The sequence below is a fragment of the Typopeltis vanoorti genome, chromosome 12 (genome assembly GCF_054136105.1).
Source record: "Typopeltis vanoorti isolate ZY-2024b chromosome 12, IOZ_Tvanoo_1.0, whole genome shotgun sequence".
Classification (NCBI taxonomy): Eukaryota; Metazoa; Arthropoda; class Arachnida; order Uropygi; family Thelyphonidae; genus Typopeltis; species Typopeltis vanoorti.
This window is the reverse complement of record NC_143560.1, coordinates 55535934-55555116: the sequence shown is the minus strand read 5'-3', so window position 1 is coordinate 55555116 and position 19183 is coordinate 55535934. Positions and strand designations below refer to the sequence as shown.

At 37.6% G+C, this 19183-nt stretch overlaps 1 protein-coding gene across 5 annotated transcripts in view; it reads right to left on the bottom strand.

The window, feature by feature from the left end:
- LOC150100804 (glycogenin-1-like) overlaps positions 1-19183 on the bottom strand; it is a 160714-nt gene that overhangs the window by 108656 nt on the left and 32875 nt on the right. For 2 of the 5 annotated variants that reach the window (XM_090402245.1, XM_090402246.1), the window contains exon 1: positions 10966-11157. The exons of the other annotated variants lie outside the window; for them this stretch is intronic. In XM_090402245.1, coding sequence (XP_090258371.1) covers positions 10966-11053 — 88 coding nt within the window. In that variant the 5' untranslated portion in view covers positions 11054-11157. Of the gene's footprint in view, positions 1-10965; positions 11158-19183 lie in introns of those variants that run through there. 5 annotated transcript variants of the gene reach the window in all.

Sequence of the window (19183 nt, the reverse complement as noted above, 5' to 3'; positions counted from 1 at the left end):
TCCTAGTTCTCACAAGCTTCTCCAACAACTTAACTACACAAATAGGCCTATAGTTTGATGCTTGAGTTCTATCACCTGGCACAATCTTGCCCTCCTTCCACTCCTTAAGAACTTGACCGAGTGCAAGACTCATATTGAATACTTCCAGATACCTTCTATGGTCCAGTGGGCTCAATGCTAAGATGGGTACAAGTTATCTTGGCCAAAAGAGACCTAATATGCTACTAAGCAGGTGATCATAATGTTCTGGCTCATGAGTGGAAGTTCATGATGTCCAATTTGCACTGAAAATTAGAATGGTATACAAATGGCAACCTGATATGAAGTTGGTTTAGATTTTTTCTTAGCTACAGCTGAATCAACAAAGGCTACAGGGCTAACATATTATGTCTGTCAATTACATGTGTTCTTCAGCTTGTTTGCCTGTTTTGTGCAATGAAAAAACCTGTTATCTATGATACTATGAAACTGGCTAAGTTTTATTTGATTTGAAAGGCTCTTACAAAGACTGTAAGAGCCTTTCAACTCAAAGTAGTTAATATACATACCCAAGTAGTTAATATACATACTTGCTAATCAACAGGCAACTGTGAGTTCAAATCCCAGTGTGTCTATGGATGTTTGTGACTGTCTTTTTTTTTATGTTCTAGACAGGATTCAAACTCACATCTTTCCAAGCACTGCTCTACACAGCTTAGTCATTGAAAATACTTCATATGTAAACTCTTGTTTGCTTGCTTACCTGTACTAATAAAATATGGATGAAATCAATAATATATTTTCTTTGCAAGCATAATACAGCAAATTTATAGCAGAATGAGTAACTGCTATCTTATCCAAATCAACCTTTGTCTAAATTAATTCTTAAACGTATAGAAGAAGCATTATCTTTAAAATATTACCTTGGATATTTAGAAGTAATTGTTATCATATATATATATATATATATATCCTCTTCACTGAATATATTAAGCTTAATGGTCTCTGATAGAAAAGTAACTTGATTTCACAGAAATCAAATCAATGCTTTGACAAGTTTTTTAAATCTTATCTGTTTAGCATGCCAATCTATATGTGTCAACAGCATATATTCTCTAGCTAGTTTATCTGTCTTGCATGATGAAAAACAAGTTCCTGGGAGGAAAATCTCTGCTTACTTCAAATGTAAACAATGTATAAATGTATATAATCCCATGTATAAAACAAGCTAACTCACCTTCAGTTGAAATGCCCTTAAAGATTCATCATATCCTAGATAGGATTCAAACAAAGGGCATTGCCAGCCTGGTTAGCATATCCACTCTTCAGCCAAAAGGTTGTGGGTTCGAATCCCACTGTGGGGGCATAGATGTTTGTGATTGTCTGTGAAAATACTAGTGATGATATTGGGCAGTAGATGGCATTGGTGTAGATGATGCACGTCACTGTAGTTGGTGGATAATTGTGGAGATGGAAAGCTGTAGAGTAGGTGCCCTCCCTCAATGAGTCTTTGGACTCCTTGAAGGTGTTACATAATAATAATTACCAAATAAGCTTCAGAGGCTCCTATATACAAACTCCAACACACAAGAAGTTAACAGAACCTATAGCAATAGTGTTATAAAAAAATGAAAACTGGATGAAATTAAAAAGGGAACCTACTGATTTTTTTTTTAAAGATTATACTTCTTAGATAATGATGTTTAGAAGAAACGTTAGCCTTGTAGGTTTCAAAATGGACTGTGAATGGATGCCGACCAGTAGAAGCTTGCATTTTTATAAGTCAGCGGCCATAGCAATAGAGTAAAAGCACAGGGTAGAAAGTAAAACATTTGTGAAAAAGCAGCTGGAGTGAACTAATGAAAAAGAGGGATCATCAATTAACTATAAAGTTTTCTTCTTATGGACTGCATCGATAAATTTTTGGGAGGATTTTGGGTTAGTGTAGTACAGGTGAAAAATATCTTGAGCAGAAAAGAACAAGTTTTTTTTTTTTAATTTTTTTTATGCGGAGACTGGATGTAACGAGTTTATGCCAGGAAAGTCTAGAGGTGCGAGTCAACCCAAGAAGAAGCATCTGATTTTGCCTAGAGATCTGGATCTTAACAAAAGGTAAAAGCAATGAACCTAGATTTTTCTTGTAGTACCAATGCTAGCTTGGTTGCCCAAGTAGTTAATATACATACTTGCTAATCAACAGGCAACTGTGAGTTCAAATCCCAATGTGGCCATGGATGTTTGTGACTGTCTTTAGGCGAGACTACTGCCCCACAAAGGAATACTTTACTGGCTTGGAAAAGGTCCATGCTTGATCTATAAATAAAATCCTTAGTCAACCCATTGTATTATATGTATTATATATTAGGTTTACAACATTTTATGGGTGAGAATCACATAAACAATATCTTGAGAAGGATGTCTTTATTCCCTTCCCATTGAAGAATGACAAGGTCAATGTTCAAGGCAAGAGTAATGAAAAATCTTGAGGTTAGGAATGTTTGAGCAGTGTAAAGTCTGTCAAATGAAGAAAAGGAATGGAGTATACCATCATTAGCAAAATTATGGATAGAAGATCAGTGATTGGTTGGATGGTTTATGGTCTATTGGGATAAGGACAGGCAAAGGTTACAGCAGTATACAAGGTATTAATAAATAGTCAAATATAAATTAGTAAATAATATGTATATATAAAATTACATTAAGAAATGAAGTATCTACATATAAAATTTATAATCACGTGTTTATATAAATTATTTGTAAAAAGTTAAAAACATCATGCAATTTGCCTGAGTGTATATTATTATTATTATTACATGACACCTCCATGGAGTCCAAGGACTCATCGAGGGAGGGTACCTACTCTACTACAGCTCTCCGACTCCACCACTCAATCCACTGACTACAGCAAACCGCATCATCTACACCAATGCCATCTACTGCTCACCACCACTAGTACTTTCACAGACAATCACAAAACATCCATGCCCATTTGGCTGGAGAGTGGATAAGCTAACCACTCGGCCAACCAGGCCAGCTAGATATATAACTCAGCTAGAAGGGGAAAAATTTCATCCCTCACTCATGTGAAGTACTGGCACTTCACATGAGAAGTGCAGTGCCACACAAGACTATTTGTCACAAGAATATGACAAATGGTGAGATGTGTGTTGCATTTATCACACATAGGTGGGTCATCAGCCCTCAATAAATAATGTATAACATGACTATGACTTATGAGGAACCTAGCAAGAACAGCTTCCTCTCTTCTCTTCTCTGACTAGACTGCCAATGTTTAATGTCAGACTTAATATCATTTAATTTGTTCGTCATTGCTTCCTGCCATGATTACTGCCACAGGGCAATTAGCTTTGATCTTATAAACTGTCTGTATATAGTACTGTCAAAGAGTAAGTCAAAAAAAAGTATGAGCTGATCTGCAGTCTCATTTCTCAATGTGGCTGGGTCTTCATTTGGTACAACAGTTGTAACACCTCACAAAATACTGGATGTGGAGAATTGAACCATGGAGAACTCAAGAGTCTGTATAAATTACACTTTGGGTGGTGGTTTTCTTTTATATGCACAAGTGCAAGCTGAATGGCATGCAACTAAGCTGTATAATTACTGCAATCAGGTGGGATCTAGTTGGAGATAGTAATGTCAGGCAGCACAGCCAACTGAGATCTCTGATCTTGAACCATTAGTATAAATGGGCAAGTAATCAGTGTGGGCTGCAATTTCAGGTAGACAGATGATGAGACATGTAGTTGACAAAGGTGAGAGGTTGCAGGATGTAGTGCAAACCTGCCATGGAGGGATGCTGTTTTGTTTGGTGTAGGCAATGTTGTCAACATTCATGCCAACAGCATGCTTAGTCTCTTTAACATGGCTACCATAAGGATGTATTGTAATCTGATGTGTATGATACTGAGCTTCCCAATGCAAAGAAAAGAGCCTAATCCACATAGAATACTCCAGGAGAGACTTTATTTTTAGGGCATAGTTAAGAGACAACTGTTTCCATCTAAGTGATAGAGCTGGTTCATTTAATTCAACATAAAGAGTGAATGGGTGATGTGAAAGGCAGAGGTGTAGTGAGGCTATGGCCAATGTGGCCCCGGCCATAGGTGCAAAAAATTGAGATATACATTTTTTTTTTTTTTTAGAATGCCGCACTTTCCTGGCCATAGGCGCCAAAATTCCACATGACATCTCTGGCAAAAGGCACCAGTAGCTAACTGTATACCTTGATGGGATCCAACCATCACAGATTTGTGGCTTGCAGAACCATAGACTTGAGACACATAATCCAGCTTTGAAAGTATGAATGCATGATAAAGATGAAGCAATGAAGATTGATTTGAATCCTATTCATTAGAGGATAGAGTGCGAATGAGATTCAATGCTCTCTTGCATTTTTAGGATCTGGATGAAGAGTGCCTTTTTGACAGAAGTGTTCACAGACACTTTTTTCTGCTGAAAACCTAAACCCATTACTAAGAGCCCACCAAGAAACACAATCAATTGCTTGCTGAAGCCATCTTTCAATTACCTCATGTTACGAGAGTGACAGTAAACTGTGAAATCATTAACATATAGGGTATTGCCTACAGTAAGAAGACGTTTTTCAGTGATTAAGTTAACTGTGATAACAAAAAGTGTAACATTATTCTTAGCGCCTTGGGGAACACCCCGTACTTAATGATATGGCCGAGATAATGTACTTTCTACTCTGACTTGGAAAACTCGACTAGACAGAAAATTTTTAATAAATACAGGAAGATGCCTTCTGAGACCCTCCTACATTTAGGTTATAGAGGTCTTTTAATATGCCATATCTCCAGGCTGTGTAAATAAGCTTTTCCATATCAAAGAATACTGAAACAAGATGTTCTTGTTTCAGGAATGAGTCTCTTATAAAAGTTTCCAAATGGACCAAATGGTCTAAAGTTGAACGATGTCTATGAAAGTCACATTGCATCTTGAAGAGAAATCGTTGCTTTCTAAATACCAGGGAAGTTGGGAAGTCTGGCATTAACCATTTCTCTAATATCTTACAAAGACAGTTGGTCGGTCAGAACAACAGAAAAACTTCCTCTGTTGGTATTCTGTTATATATTAAGAGAAAGAGATCCACAGAAAGTGATGAAAGATGTTTTATTTCATAATGGATGTCATCAGGATCTACTGCACTAGACAGTAAAAGAGCTCATTTTAGTTCCTCCTTAATGAATTGCTGATTGTATGGCTCAACCCACTACAAAAAAAAAATTAGCCAAACTTTCTCTTGTTGCTCTTTCAATATTAAAAATTCTGGAAGATATAAAGCTTTAGCCAAGATTCTGGCAAAATTTTCTCACAGTATCTGAAATAGCTTTAGAATCAGCAACAAACAACATATCCATTATGGTCTACGGTACAAACGGTATGTTCTTTATCTACTTTTCATTTTCTGGATTTTATCTCATGGAATTTTTGCATTGTTTGTTTGATTAATTGATGAGATAAATTGGATCCACGCTTGTTTATGACTCTGATGTCTCACATAATATGTTTTGGCCAAAGCACATTGAAAAGCTGTTAAGTTTGATGTAGTGAGGTATCTACGAAACATACCTGATGTTCTCTGTTGATCTTTTTTGGCTGTCTAGCACTCTGGGTTCCACCAAAGCTTTGAATAGAGTGGAAATTGAGATGATGTTCTTGGAATAGAGGCTGCTGCTGCCTGAACAATGCAGTCTACTATAAATTTTATTGCTTCAATGATAGTATTTGACTGACTGTATCAGCATTAAATTTTGCAAGATAGGAAAAAGCATTCTGTTCTGCCTATGTCATTTTCCCTATGGGCATCTATGTAGGAGAATATGGTTCCTGTGAAGACATTGTGCAAAGAACAGGAAAATGATCACTTCCATATATGTTCTCTTTGACATTCCACGTGGAAAAATGGAATGAGGCGCAGATTATAAGATCGAGTGCAAAATATGAGTGGGCAGGCATATGGAAGAAGGTATTAAGTCTATTATTCAAAAGAGAGAGAGAGAGGTCATTACTGTCAAGGATTCATTCCATGATATGATCTTCACTAAAAACACATGTATAACCACAGTGATTAGTTTTAATACATAAATATTTCATCCCAAGTATCTTGGGAAATCCCCAGTACAGTAATTCAAACAATACCAGGAATAACATACAGTTAGGGCGCATGATTACAATGGAATCTCAATATGCGTGCAGTAACGTGTTATAGAAGTAAATTAAAATATAACTGAAAATAAATAAATAAAAACTTATATTTTAGTGATGAATTCACCACAGGTTTCATTATATAAAAATGATATGAGCTTGTTCATTTGTATTGACACTACCCCACAGAGTACTGTGTCCATTAAAGTCCCCCATTAGAAATATGGGCTGGGGCAGTTGCAAGATAAGGTTATTGTGATCGCTTTCATTTAACTTAGCACCTGGTGATAAATAAACTGAACATGTTGCAATAAGAAATCCCATGGACAGGTGAATCGCTACTGCTTCCGGAGCAATATTAAGCTGGACATGATGGAAAGGAGTATGGCTGCTCACTAGGATAGTAACTCCTCCAGTTCTGCCCTTGGGTTCAACAGGGTCCTCACTAAGTTTTAAATGTTTTCTGCAGGCAGAAACAGAAAGGTTTGTTTGTATTTCTGCAATAAAATCAAATCAAATCTGGTAAAACCCACAACAGTTTTGGAATTGTTTCTGGGGTGAGATCGTAGGTCATGTGCTCAACAAAGAAGCAGTGATGATCAAAATGTTCAGGTACGGTGAAATTATCAGATGATGGAATAGACATATAAGGTGTGGCTATTAAATAATGAGACTGGTTGCAAAAATGTGATTTATTATTACAATTGTACAACTTATCCTCTTCAACATACTCCCCTCCTCTATCTATACATTGTTGCATACAAATTTTCCATTGTTGGAAGCAGTGCTGCAATCATCAGGTGTTATCTGCTTCAGTAGTGCTGCCCTTTTCTCTTTTACCTCATCCACTGACTGAAAATGGGTGCCCTTCAATGAGGATTTCAATTTTGGAAAAAAGGTAAAAGTTGCATGGAGCTAAGTGCAGCGAGTAAGATGGATGGTCCAACACTGGGATCTTTTTATCAGCCAGATACTGCTTTACAGACAGTGCACTGTGGGCTGGAGCATTGTCCTGATGGAGAATACAAGCATTGTTCTTCCACAGATTGGGTCTCCTCTTCCTCACTCGTTCTCTTAGCTTGGCCAGAACCTCAAGGTAATAATGTTGGTTAACTGTCTGACTTTCTGGTACCCATTCAATCATTACCATGTCATTGATAAAAAAAAAAAAAAAAAAGAAAATTGATCAGCATTGCCTTCAGTTTTGACTTACTCATTCTTGCTTTTTTCATTCTCAGTGACGTGGGAGTTTTCCAGCGCATCAATTGTCTTTTTGTTTCTGGATTGTACTGGAAAATCCATGCCTCATCACATGTGATGATCTTCTCCTGCAAGTCCGGCTCCGCTGTCAGCCATTCCATGATGTCAGTGCAAATTTGTTTCTGGACGTCTTTCTACTCCTGACACAAGTTTTTGAGAACCATTTTGGCACAGACTTTGTTCATGTTCAATTGCTCGTGCAAAATTTGTCATACAGTCTCCTTATCAACGTGCCCCATGTTTGCTATCATCCGAATGCTTAATCGGCGATCGTTGCAGATAATTTCATTAATTTTCGCAGCGTTTTGTTTGGTTGCTGCCGTGACAGGGCGACCCAGTCGTTCGTCATCTTCAACATTTTCTTGACCTTCAGCAAAGCATTTGTGCCATTCAAACATTCGCACACATGACATTACATTATCACCATACACCTCTGCAACAGTTTCAAACACTCGGTTGACAATTTCTTCAATTTCACAAGGAATTTCAGATTAATGCGCTGCTCAAGTTTAACATCAGACATTATTCTGGCAAAGTGACTTCACACATTTCTTTTATAACTGCCCACAGACTAACTACGAGCGACAGCGAACAATTCAACTGCTTCTAGAACCGTCAAGGTCATTCACGGCACAAGCGCATCCCACTGCTATGAGTACGTGATTCACAGCGCACCTTGTCTTGTTATTTAATAGCCACACCTCGGTACATATATGAAATGCAGTTGACATTTTCTTAGCTGCCACTTTCTCAGCATAAGAGGATCTCAGAACAGGTGTAGTGGTGGCTAAATTCCTTTTCACATCCTGATATGATATATTTTGTTCTGTTTTAATTTTTTGTATTTCTTTTTCAATTTTCCACTTCTGACATGCACAGGAGTAAGATGGATGATATGCCTGACAACTGACATATTTAGCTTCTTTGCAGAGCAAGATTTGTTATCATGCTCTTTACTACCACATCTAGCACAGTTGGTAGGAGTCATGACAGATTTGGCATGTCCATATTTTTGAACAATTAAAGGGAATGACAGATGTTGGAGGTTTAGGTGTTTCAAAAGTAAGGATGATATTCCTGGTCAGAATCAGGTGACCATCCCTACATATCAGGATGTGCCTCACACCTATCACTCCCTGAACATCTCCTTGTCAGGAACATCAAAGAGATTCCATTCTGATATCACTCCTCTAAATAAAATTTATTGTTTTTATGATGCCATGAGGTGTTACTGGGATTGGTATTCTACCTATTGATGTTGCTCTCAGCAGTTTCTCAGAATGTTGCTGACATGATGTTTCCACAAAGAAATTACCAGAATGTAGTTGAACAGTTTTGGGAGATCCTGACAGTCCTTCTGAATAAAGAAGGATGATATTTTGCCTTTTAGCTTTTCACCTGTTGCATGGATGATCATAAACACTGGTATCACATATCTTTTGTTTCTTATTTCTGTTACCAAATACTGTATTTATGATGTCAGTACTTGGTTGGGACTTTGTTGGGGGCCCATGAAAATTTGACACACTCAAGGGGTTTTTGGTTTAGTGCCAGAGCTCCCCATGCACCAAGGAGCCACACATGGACCCCCAATGACCAGCAATCAATGACTGCAAATGGGAGTGGAATACCAGAGCTAGCCCGGGTGCTATACCAGCACCTCAGTAAGCTTTGTATACTAACCCCCAGACCATGGGGTGAGAGACTTACTGCAACACTGTTGGCCATTGCAGGCAAGCCCACTAGCTGAATGATCCTGGCAGGGCCATCCAGGACTACTCATCTTGCAAAGTACTGCAAGATAAACAGGATCTCTCCCCCTTTCTGGATGTCCATAGGTAGCACTGCATGACAAACACAGTGGCAGGGCATTAGATCCCAGTGATGGTAGTCTGGAAGAAAGGATAATATAAAATCAGGTGAAGAAGAGCAAAGAAAAAGAAAAATGAAAAGGGCCAGTACCATTACACTTGGATACAAGGATAGACAAGGGATAGGCAAGATCAATGAAAGGAGATAATTAATGTATAGGAAGAAAAGGGTAGATAAAAGTACAGAGCTCGAACTGACCACCCAATTAAAAAGGGCAGGAAATAGATCATGAGATTATAATTTGCTAAGTAGGCCAGTATGACAGTGTCCCAATCAAATATCTTGCAAATGTTATGAATGACTATATTTCTATGTTTCTATGCCCTGTGCCAAGAGATGAATGATGTGAACAGATCTACTGTGGATTGACAGTAGAGTAATCCATATGACAGTTACTTTAATTGGTATATAACCAGGTGGTGAAAAAGTTGACTTGTTTTGTTATTTTAGAGAGAATTAAGGTGAGGTGATGGGCTACCTCAACTTAGTGGCTAGAAGAGAGGTTTTAACATTGTTTCCCAGAGGAGCTTTGCACATTTACATTGATTCAGTTTAAGATGGTTTATAAGAGCGACCACAGATTCTAAAACATGTCAAATGTCTGTGCTTATTGCAATGAAGCATGGTGGTTTTTTCATTTGATTCTGTAATCACATCTCGGAGCAATGGCATGGAACTACTAACCTGACTTTTATAGTTGTGGCAACAAAATGTATTTTTGCATTCTTCTATGAAGATGCTGCCATTGTGGGTGAACTACCAGACCAGCCAAACATCTGTCACTATAACAATGGATAAGCAATATCCTAGATGTCATCCATAAAATCAAAAAGTTCTTTACTTCAATCACAGAAAGTTAAAACATGATTTTTCTGAAATTTGTTGCTCCTCAAAAACACTATAATGTAAATACACAGGAAGATGTATATGGTCCTCAAGAACAATTCAGGCCTCCTTACTAGCAACCAAAACTACCTTAAGCACAAAGGATGCATCCCCCAGAACTTTAGTCTGATTAGTTCCATTTCCTTTGCATCGTCTACAAATCTAAACCTTACTGAAAAAAAATATTAAATGCAGAACACTTGTGACCTCTTCAAATGGCAGCTGAGCATTCTGGTCTCTCACCAAGGCTGCTAGTGCAACCTTTGTTTCTGCTTCTGCCATCCAGACGGTATCATAGTTACACTACCCTAAAAAAAATTAAGGCTGACCTCCAGACATTAGTCTTTTCCTTTAACTTTTGCAAAGACGTAAACAAATCCCTTCCCACTATAACAAGAGCAGTCTATCTTATGCCTCATCTGATCTATCAACATAAAGACATCAGAAAAATTCTTAATAGTAATGATACCTTCATTGCTATTACAAACAACCTTCCTTGTCTAGATAGTATACTCTTGTTTCAATAATGAAATACTGAGAGTTCTGTCCTTGTGTATGTTCAAAAGTTGCCATAATCAAAAGAATTCTAAAAACAGAGGAAAAATCATGTTAAAAACTATTACTGTAGAATTTTTGCTTAAATAACATAGGCATCGTCAGTACTGGATTACAGAAAGGAAATTAAACAATAAATAAATAAATATAAATAAATATATATATATATATATATATATTATTTTCAGTTTTTTCAGTTATTTTCATTTTCATTTTACTTACCAGGCTGGTAAGTATGACAAGCTTTGCAGATTGCTTGGATCAGTGCCATGGCATGTAAAACTGAAAGGCCTGAATGTCGATAGTGCATGGGAAGTGGTAAAGGAGTGTTCGAGGGAGGTAATGGAAAGCCTGCACAGTCAGGAGAGTAAATCAAGTAGGAGTTAAATAGATGAATACACCATCATGCTGAAGCTGCAAAAAAAGAAACAATTGTGGAAGGAATTTAAGAAGAAAGGTGACCTGCAGGCACATGAACAGTACAAGGTACAGGTCAGAAGGGTAAATAGTGTAGTAAGAAAGGCGAAAACAGATTATGAAGGGAAGTTAGCAATGGACGCTGAAGAGAATCCCAAACAGTTCTTTCGATATGCTGCAAGTAAAAGAAAGAATGAATATAGCAGAATGATTTTAAGGAATGCCGATAGTAGAAAGGTAACTGAATCAGTCAAAATAGTAGAATTACTAAGTGAACACTTTGCAAAAGTATATCATCCAGATGGTTATATTGTAGTAATGAAGGAACCAATGGCTTATACGGGAACTGAGGTAAATGAAATGGAAGTGATTAGCATATTACAGAACCTCAATGTGAATACACTGTGGGATTGGATGGTTATAGCTCGAGTTTTATGTGAAGCAGCAAAGAAATTGTCAGTGCCCTTGACCATATTGTTTAATCTAAGTCTCGGCTCTGGGTTAGTCCCGAGAAGGTGGAAAGAGGGGAAAATAGTTCCATTGCATAAAGGAGGCTCCAAGACTGATGTAGCAAATTACCGACTAATTAGCATATCATGAGTCGTTATCAAAGTATTGGAGAAGTTGGTCAAGAACAAAATACAGGAATGGATAGATGGAAATGGGATACTGTATGGGGTCAGCATGGTTTTGTGAAGGGTAGTTCATGCTTTAGTAACTTGCTCACGTTTTATAATACAGTGACACTGAGTTGGATAAAGATAATGGGTTTACAGTGATACTGATAGACTTTGCAAAGGCCTTTGACAGGATACCACATTGAATCTTATCAGCAAACTGCAGCACATGGGAATGGATATATTCCCATTCCAGAATATCTGAACACGAAAAAACATCGCAACATCAAAAAGAAAACTAACCACAGAATACAGGGAAGACAGAAATTGCAGCTCATGCCCTTGAACTAAAACACATCCCATAAATTGACAAAGCCATAATCATTGACAAACAAGAAAACGAAACGATGCATAGAATATCCGAAACTATTGCCATAAAATGCAATGGAAATTCTATCAACGTCCACCGCCCCTACCTAATTTCCGAATGTTGGACGTTCCAAAACTTACAAATTAAGCCACGCCTCCGGCCATTTAGCGACAACAAATGCCCAAATCTGGTAGATACATCTTGCAGCCTTGACATAGCCCTACAATCATTCCCACAAAGTTTCGACGATGGTCAGACGATGACCGAAACGGTCCACACCCCGTAAACCCTTGCCCCAGTTTCCACATAAGGATACCCTTCCCCTTCTTTTCCTCTTCCCCCCCCCTCTCCCCACAACAAAATAATATATATATATATTATTAATAGTAACCCGGGTTCCCAAACTTATTTCCCGTGTTCTCAAGCACATCCCCATGTTCTCCCCCCCCGTTTACATACAACCTTTCAACAAGAGCTTGGATTTGAAGGCATCTTTAAACCAAAAACAAGGTATGTACATAATTTTTCAATATTTTTATTCTGCCATAATTGCCTTCTATACTCGCCCATAATGCCCTAAAATATATATATATATACCCCTTTTGAGTTATGTTAGCCAATGTATTAAATATAAGGGACATTCCTAAACAAAAACAGGCTAAAATAGCCGTTAATTATATTAATGGATATAGGGTTGGTAAGATGGATAGGCGGGTGATTGATGGAGAGATATCAGAGAGTAGTTTATTCAGTAGTAGAGTCCTAAAAGAGGCCTGTGACTAGTGGTGTGCTACAGAGTTCTGTTCTTGGACCTCTGCTATTTAATTTGTTCGTTAATGATATAGGAAAGGATCTGAGAGGAACTGTTCATTTATTTGCCAATGATGCAAAGTTGGTTAGAGCAATAGTTAATACAGATGAAGTGAAAATTTTGCAGGATGATTTGGATAGACTTGCACTCTGGGCATGGTCAGTTTAATGTGGCAAAGTGTAAGGTTATGCATTGCGGGGTGAAAAGATTATCAGCAGTATACCACATTAGTGGAACTGTACTCCAGAAATTAACGAAGTCAGACTTGGGAGTGTTAGTGGATAGGTAGTTAAAGTTTGAGGGGGGGCCACATCGCAAAAGTGGCCTAAAGCAGCTCATCAGATCGCTTGGTTACTGAAGAATATGTTGATAAGCAGAGACAAGCAGGTTATTATTACTCTTTATCAAACCTTGATAAGATCCTATCTTACTATTGCATGCAGATTTGGGCACCACGGTTTTTAGTGATGGGGAGGAGATGGAGAGGATCCAGAGATAAGTGACCAAGATGGTAACAGGGCTATGGAATGAACTTTACGAGAACAAGTTGAAGACTTGTTGATTTGATAGGCAGGAAAAGGGTGATATGATTGAGACATACTGAAGAGTTTTTACAAGAGTAATTCAGAGGAAATTTTTCAGAACACGTCTGGTGGTGGGAAATCTAGGAGGCCATCTGTGGAAACTGAGTAAGAGTGGTTAGCAAGAGTTTTAGAACTAGGTTTTTTACTTGGAGAGTAGTGAATGAGTGGAATAGGTTGGCAGTCTGTTGTGGGTACCATGCCTGTGGATGAGTTCAAAGCAAAGTATGATAGATACTGCACAAATGCTGAATAGTTCTTTACATGATGTTCAGGGCCTCCCTCGATGAGTCTAAGGACTCCTTGGGGTTGCCCATAATAATAATAATGATGATATATATATATATATATATATATATATATATATATATACACACACACACACACACACACAAACAAAATAAAGTTAGGAAAGCTGAGCAGATTTGAAAAGTACCATCTCCCACAAAATGAGATGGTACTTTTAAAGGAAGTCTTAGACTATCGGATGTGTTTAATTTAGGATGATGAAGTAAAATTTCACATTTCTTTATAAAGTTGTTCCATGGGGAAACAACTTGTTTTGTTCCAATAAACTATGTTTAGTATCAATAGCATGCTCCACAAGTCCAAATTATTCAAGCCCATGGTATTTAATATAACAATTGCTTTCTTCTATATGAATAAAACCAGATCTCCTGGTTTGTCCAAAATAAGATAACCCACAAAAACATGGAAACTGGTAGATGCATAACTGAGGTGGAAGCTTGACTTAGGAGAAGCAAGAAATGTGAAAACTTTTCTGATTAGGCAAAAAGGCAAAAAAAAAAAAAAACAATCACTGGGCTTAAAACTTTCGCTATGCATTCACTAATATCATGCACATAAGGGATAGGAATACCGGATAACATTGAACTGACAGCCATTTTCACATGCCTAAAATTCTGGCCTATTGAAATCATTCTGCCAGTACTGCATTATTAGATGTATTCTTGGTTATCATGCTTATCACTGCATCATCAGCAAATAGCTGTGTCTCCTGTCAACTATCACATCTCCAACTTATGCTAGTTTTTCATGCTGTATCCTGTCAAAAGCCTTAAGAAAGTCGCAAATATAATGGTCTATCTATTCCCCACATCTAACTCAACTATGATCTTTATTTAGTAAATCCATGTAGTTGCAAATTATAGATTTTCTGTCAAATCATTTCTGTATGCAATCACTTACCAACTTTTCCAAAATCTTCACCACCAATTCAGAGATATTGATAGGTTGATAGACACAATCTTTACACCACTCTTGTGGTGTAAAGAAAGAATTATCATGTATTCTTTCCATTCTTGTGAAATCTTTCCTGTTCTCAGACTCAAATTATATAACCAGATCACAGGAACAGCAAGTTTGTCTGAACATACTTTTAGCATTCATGCTGATAGCTCATCAGCCCTATTGCCAAATTTTTATTCAGTTTGTGCAACAGCTCTAGATCTAAATCCTTCTCATACATCCAAATTCCTTCATCCAGTGGAAAGATAGCAGTGAACTCAATGTTGCATATGATGGACTTATATTAACAAAATAGACACTTGGCATTTGAACAATCTTCTCTGCATCTACCACCTGCCTACTATCTGCATTCACTATGGTTATTCTTTCTTTCTGTTACTTGCACTGCAAGTAAAAGAAAGAAAGAATGTGCAGTCTTATTAAGACTGTGCATCCATTTCACTATACCCTATTTACTCTTTGAACTCTACGGACAGATTCTAATATAGCATCATTTAAATATTTTTGAATGCTTCTCATGAACTGTCAATATCTTTCTCACCTAACAACTGACACCATGGGGCAAAACTTAGCATACTGTTGGTCATAATTTTGTGCTTTGTAGTTAAGTATATAAACTTTTCTGAATACTTAGCCACTTCCCAAGTCAGCTGTATGATCACTGTCCCCCAACCAGAGGTAGAACACTTATATCTTTAACTGAAACCACTCTGACACTCTTTGATCTTGAGTTCCTTCAGTCACATATGCTGCTTGAGGAAGTTGTCTAGCAACATCTGAATGAATTCGGTTTCATTCATTTCATGAGATTTCACTCCTACCCCATCAATATTCAGATAATTAGTCTCTCATGATACATAATGAATGCATCTAGACTGACAGAGGCACTCATGCATTCTTATCATGCAGAGCAGTGCAGTGGCTGCATAGTGGTCACAACTAACAGAATTAGGTGGTTTTGTTGCATATGTCAGTCTTAATAACTATTTTATGTGATTTGATTCTGATTATCTCATTTTTACTTATTTAATAAATGTATTTTTTATGTTTGTGATATGCGGGTGCCCAGGGCAGTCTGCTTATACTCATCACTAGTATTTATTTTCTGGAAGGTAGTGACAGAATATAAAATTGCTGAGAATTTAAAAATGTACCGAGGCCTCACGTAAAAATGTTATTTTCAGCATCAAATATGCAAAAACTGCTGGTCTTCTAGAGTAAATGGATAGCATCTCCATTCTCCAATCAATAAGTTCTGGGTGAAAGTAAGGAAATATTAGACGTGTTCTGCCAAAAGACATTTTTAGTATCATTTTAAAATATTCTCAGACAACTATGCACAGCAGAATATTTTCACACATTTAATAAAATAAAGTTTATAAATTGTAAAATATATGCATGAAGTTGGGAGAAAAGAAGCGCTTACAAGAGGACAAATTTATTCTAGCCTATGAAAGAGTTTATCCCATGAGGTTACCACAACTACTAAAGTTAAAGTCAAAATCATATTGCTACATTTAGAAAATACTGCCCCCGACTTATTTTTGTCCTCATTCTTGCAGAGGAATGTGTGTTACCATTTACAGGAAACGCTAAGACGCTGACGCATGAATTAAGCCACAAAACACTCGCTATCTCCGACAACGAGAGTACACAGGCAGCAAAACGTTTATTCTTATCTCACCGTTCAAGCTACTTCTGGAATATCTGGGGAAGCAGTAACGTTGTTACAATACTTTCTACGAATCAAATAATGTGAAAACAATTTCTGTAGAATGGATGACAAAATTAATTTCATTAGAGAATATTATTATAGCACTTAATAGAGACCCGAGATACATCGCGGATAACAGCTTCACAGTGCACAATTCTCTCTCCATGGGTGTATGTATTTTTGTCTGTTAATTGCGTGTTCTCTCGCCGGTTTAATTCTTTTGAAGAAGTTAAAAAAAAAAAAAAACCTACTATATCCGTATGAGACTGACCCAACTCAATTTCAATTTAAAAAAGTCTATATAGAGAGATGCTTAGCGACATTACGAAAGTCGAACTAAAGTGCTTTCAAAGCGAAGTCGAATCATTCTTTCAACTTCAACTACGGAGTTGAACGCATTTTGACTTTTCATTTCAATCTTTGTGTCTTACTCGGACCATCAGGGCAGTCCTACTGATTTATCTAACGCAGTGGCGCACCCAGGATTTAATCTTGGGTGTGTGTGGGGGGGAGGGGAGGGGGGGGGGCATTCAAGTAGTAGCCCAAGCACTACCTCGTTCGGCAGTGGTTCCCTAGAGCTATACGGTATTCCCACCTTATGTGACCGCTAATTCATAAGTACAGTTATAGAAATAGAACACACACCACAACATAAATAAAAAATTCATTTTAATTAGGAAAAGATTTTTGGAAAATTTTCTAGTGTTTTTTTTTTCCTTTCTATTTTTTTGGGGGGGGGGGATTTCCCCCACCAGGGTGCGTCACTGATTTAACGCACCATTATCAGTTCTTTTTCGCCAAGAATGTAGATCGCATCATTACTATTCTTTTATATGGGATGTGTACTAGACAAACTTTGGATTCACACGTTCAACACGAAATTAACAATAAAAGCCTATGAAAGAAACCTTGTAATTTTTCCCCATCCATATTTTAGGGATTTAGAAATAACAAATAGTAAGATGGTGCAAGGTTTATCTTTACTGCATCTGCGCTACACCAATATGTTCTTAAAATGATCAATGATAAAAGAAAATAGCTCTACACCCCAATGATTTGACAGATTACAGTTAGGCGTTTCATTCATAACGTCGAAAGAATTCAACCTGAAGAAAAGCAACCTTAGTTGCAAACGATTCGATGCACAAAAGAATGAGTTGCGAATTTCTGGACACAGAAACTGATATAAACTAGATCATGATGGGAGGAATGTTGAGAGAGAGAGAGAGGCGTAGCTAGGTAGGAACGGAAGGGACGAACCGCCCCAGACGGCACTTTGAACCTTTGCAGTTAATTCTAAAATACAGTCTCGAGAACTCATTTCCAAACAGTGTAATACTACATTTTCCTCACAACTGCTGTTAAGTGTTGCTAGTTGTGAGAGGAATTTTTCTAAATAAAACAGATTAATAATTACCTACATTATTATGAAATAGACTTCGCCAATATCATCGATTTTGCTAACAGAAAAGCAAGAAAAATAACATTTTAGAATGTTGAAATTAAAGTTTTACTTCAAAAATAAACATAGTGTTTAATTTATTTCCCTATACGTCGTTTTGAGTTTTTGTAGTATTTTGGTGTGTATTGAGAGGGGCGGCAAACTCAGAGATCGTCCCAAGCGGCAAAAACTCTAGCTACGCCACTGGTGAGAGTTTAGGCGTAAGAGTGACTAAGTTATGCAACTTTATGTTACGAATATCCTTAATCATGGACATTCGTAAAATAACATGGGTATTTCTGAAGAAGAAAGGATGAATGTACGTCCAGTTCGGATTTATCAAGTTTGCATAAGGATATCTGTATAAGTGAAGCATGAAATATGAATAGAGATGTGAAAGTAGACCAGTTGAGTCATGGGCTAGCTCTTGAGGTGATGAAAAGCATAGAGGTAACTTATGTCTGCACACAATGCCAGAAGTATCAGGAACAAAGGAGTTGAGTTCGTTGCCTTGGTAAATACCTAGTGGCTTCAGATTGTTGGCATCAGCAAGCCATTTGCAGGTGATTGGACAGTTGCACCAAAGGGAATTCTTCTGCCATGTAGCTAAGAAGAAGAAGAATGATTACAGAAATGTGACTGTGGTGGATATTAATGGCAGAAAAATGCCCACTGTAAAAGGATGTACTGGACTGAACTTATTTAATGAGTACTTTGTCACACGTATTTCATCGTATCAGCTAACGCCTTTATGTTCCCGTATAGGGAATAGGCGAGGCCGTTTTTTAGCCCTATCTAAATTTTGGAGGCTGAGTGGGCAGTTCAATCTCCACTGGTAGCCAATCAGAAAGAGCTGGCCCAAGGCTATCACAAATTAATCAGCACGCAGTAAAGAACGCGGCTAGTAAGTGCCGCCATCTGGTGGTCCTTAACCCTAACACAATATTTTTAATGTCTGAAAATAGTGTGGATTCGATGCCCGATTTTCTTGAGTTTCTGGGAGGAAAAACCCGCTAGCCCGTGCCAGAGATCGACTAACTCTGGAACTGGTCGAGAAAAGGCTTAGAAAAAGTTCCTCTAGTCGGTGACTAGATTCGAACGCCCTTCGTCGTGCGGTCAAGCTGGTGTAGAGTGCAAATGCCACTTCTACTGAGCTACTGAAATTACTATGTAGACTACACGTGAATGAACCAGAGGTGCTGAGAAACAGTGGCGCACCC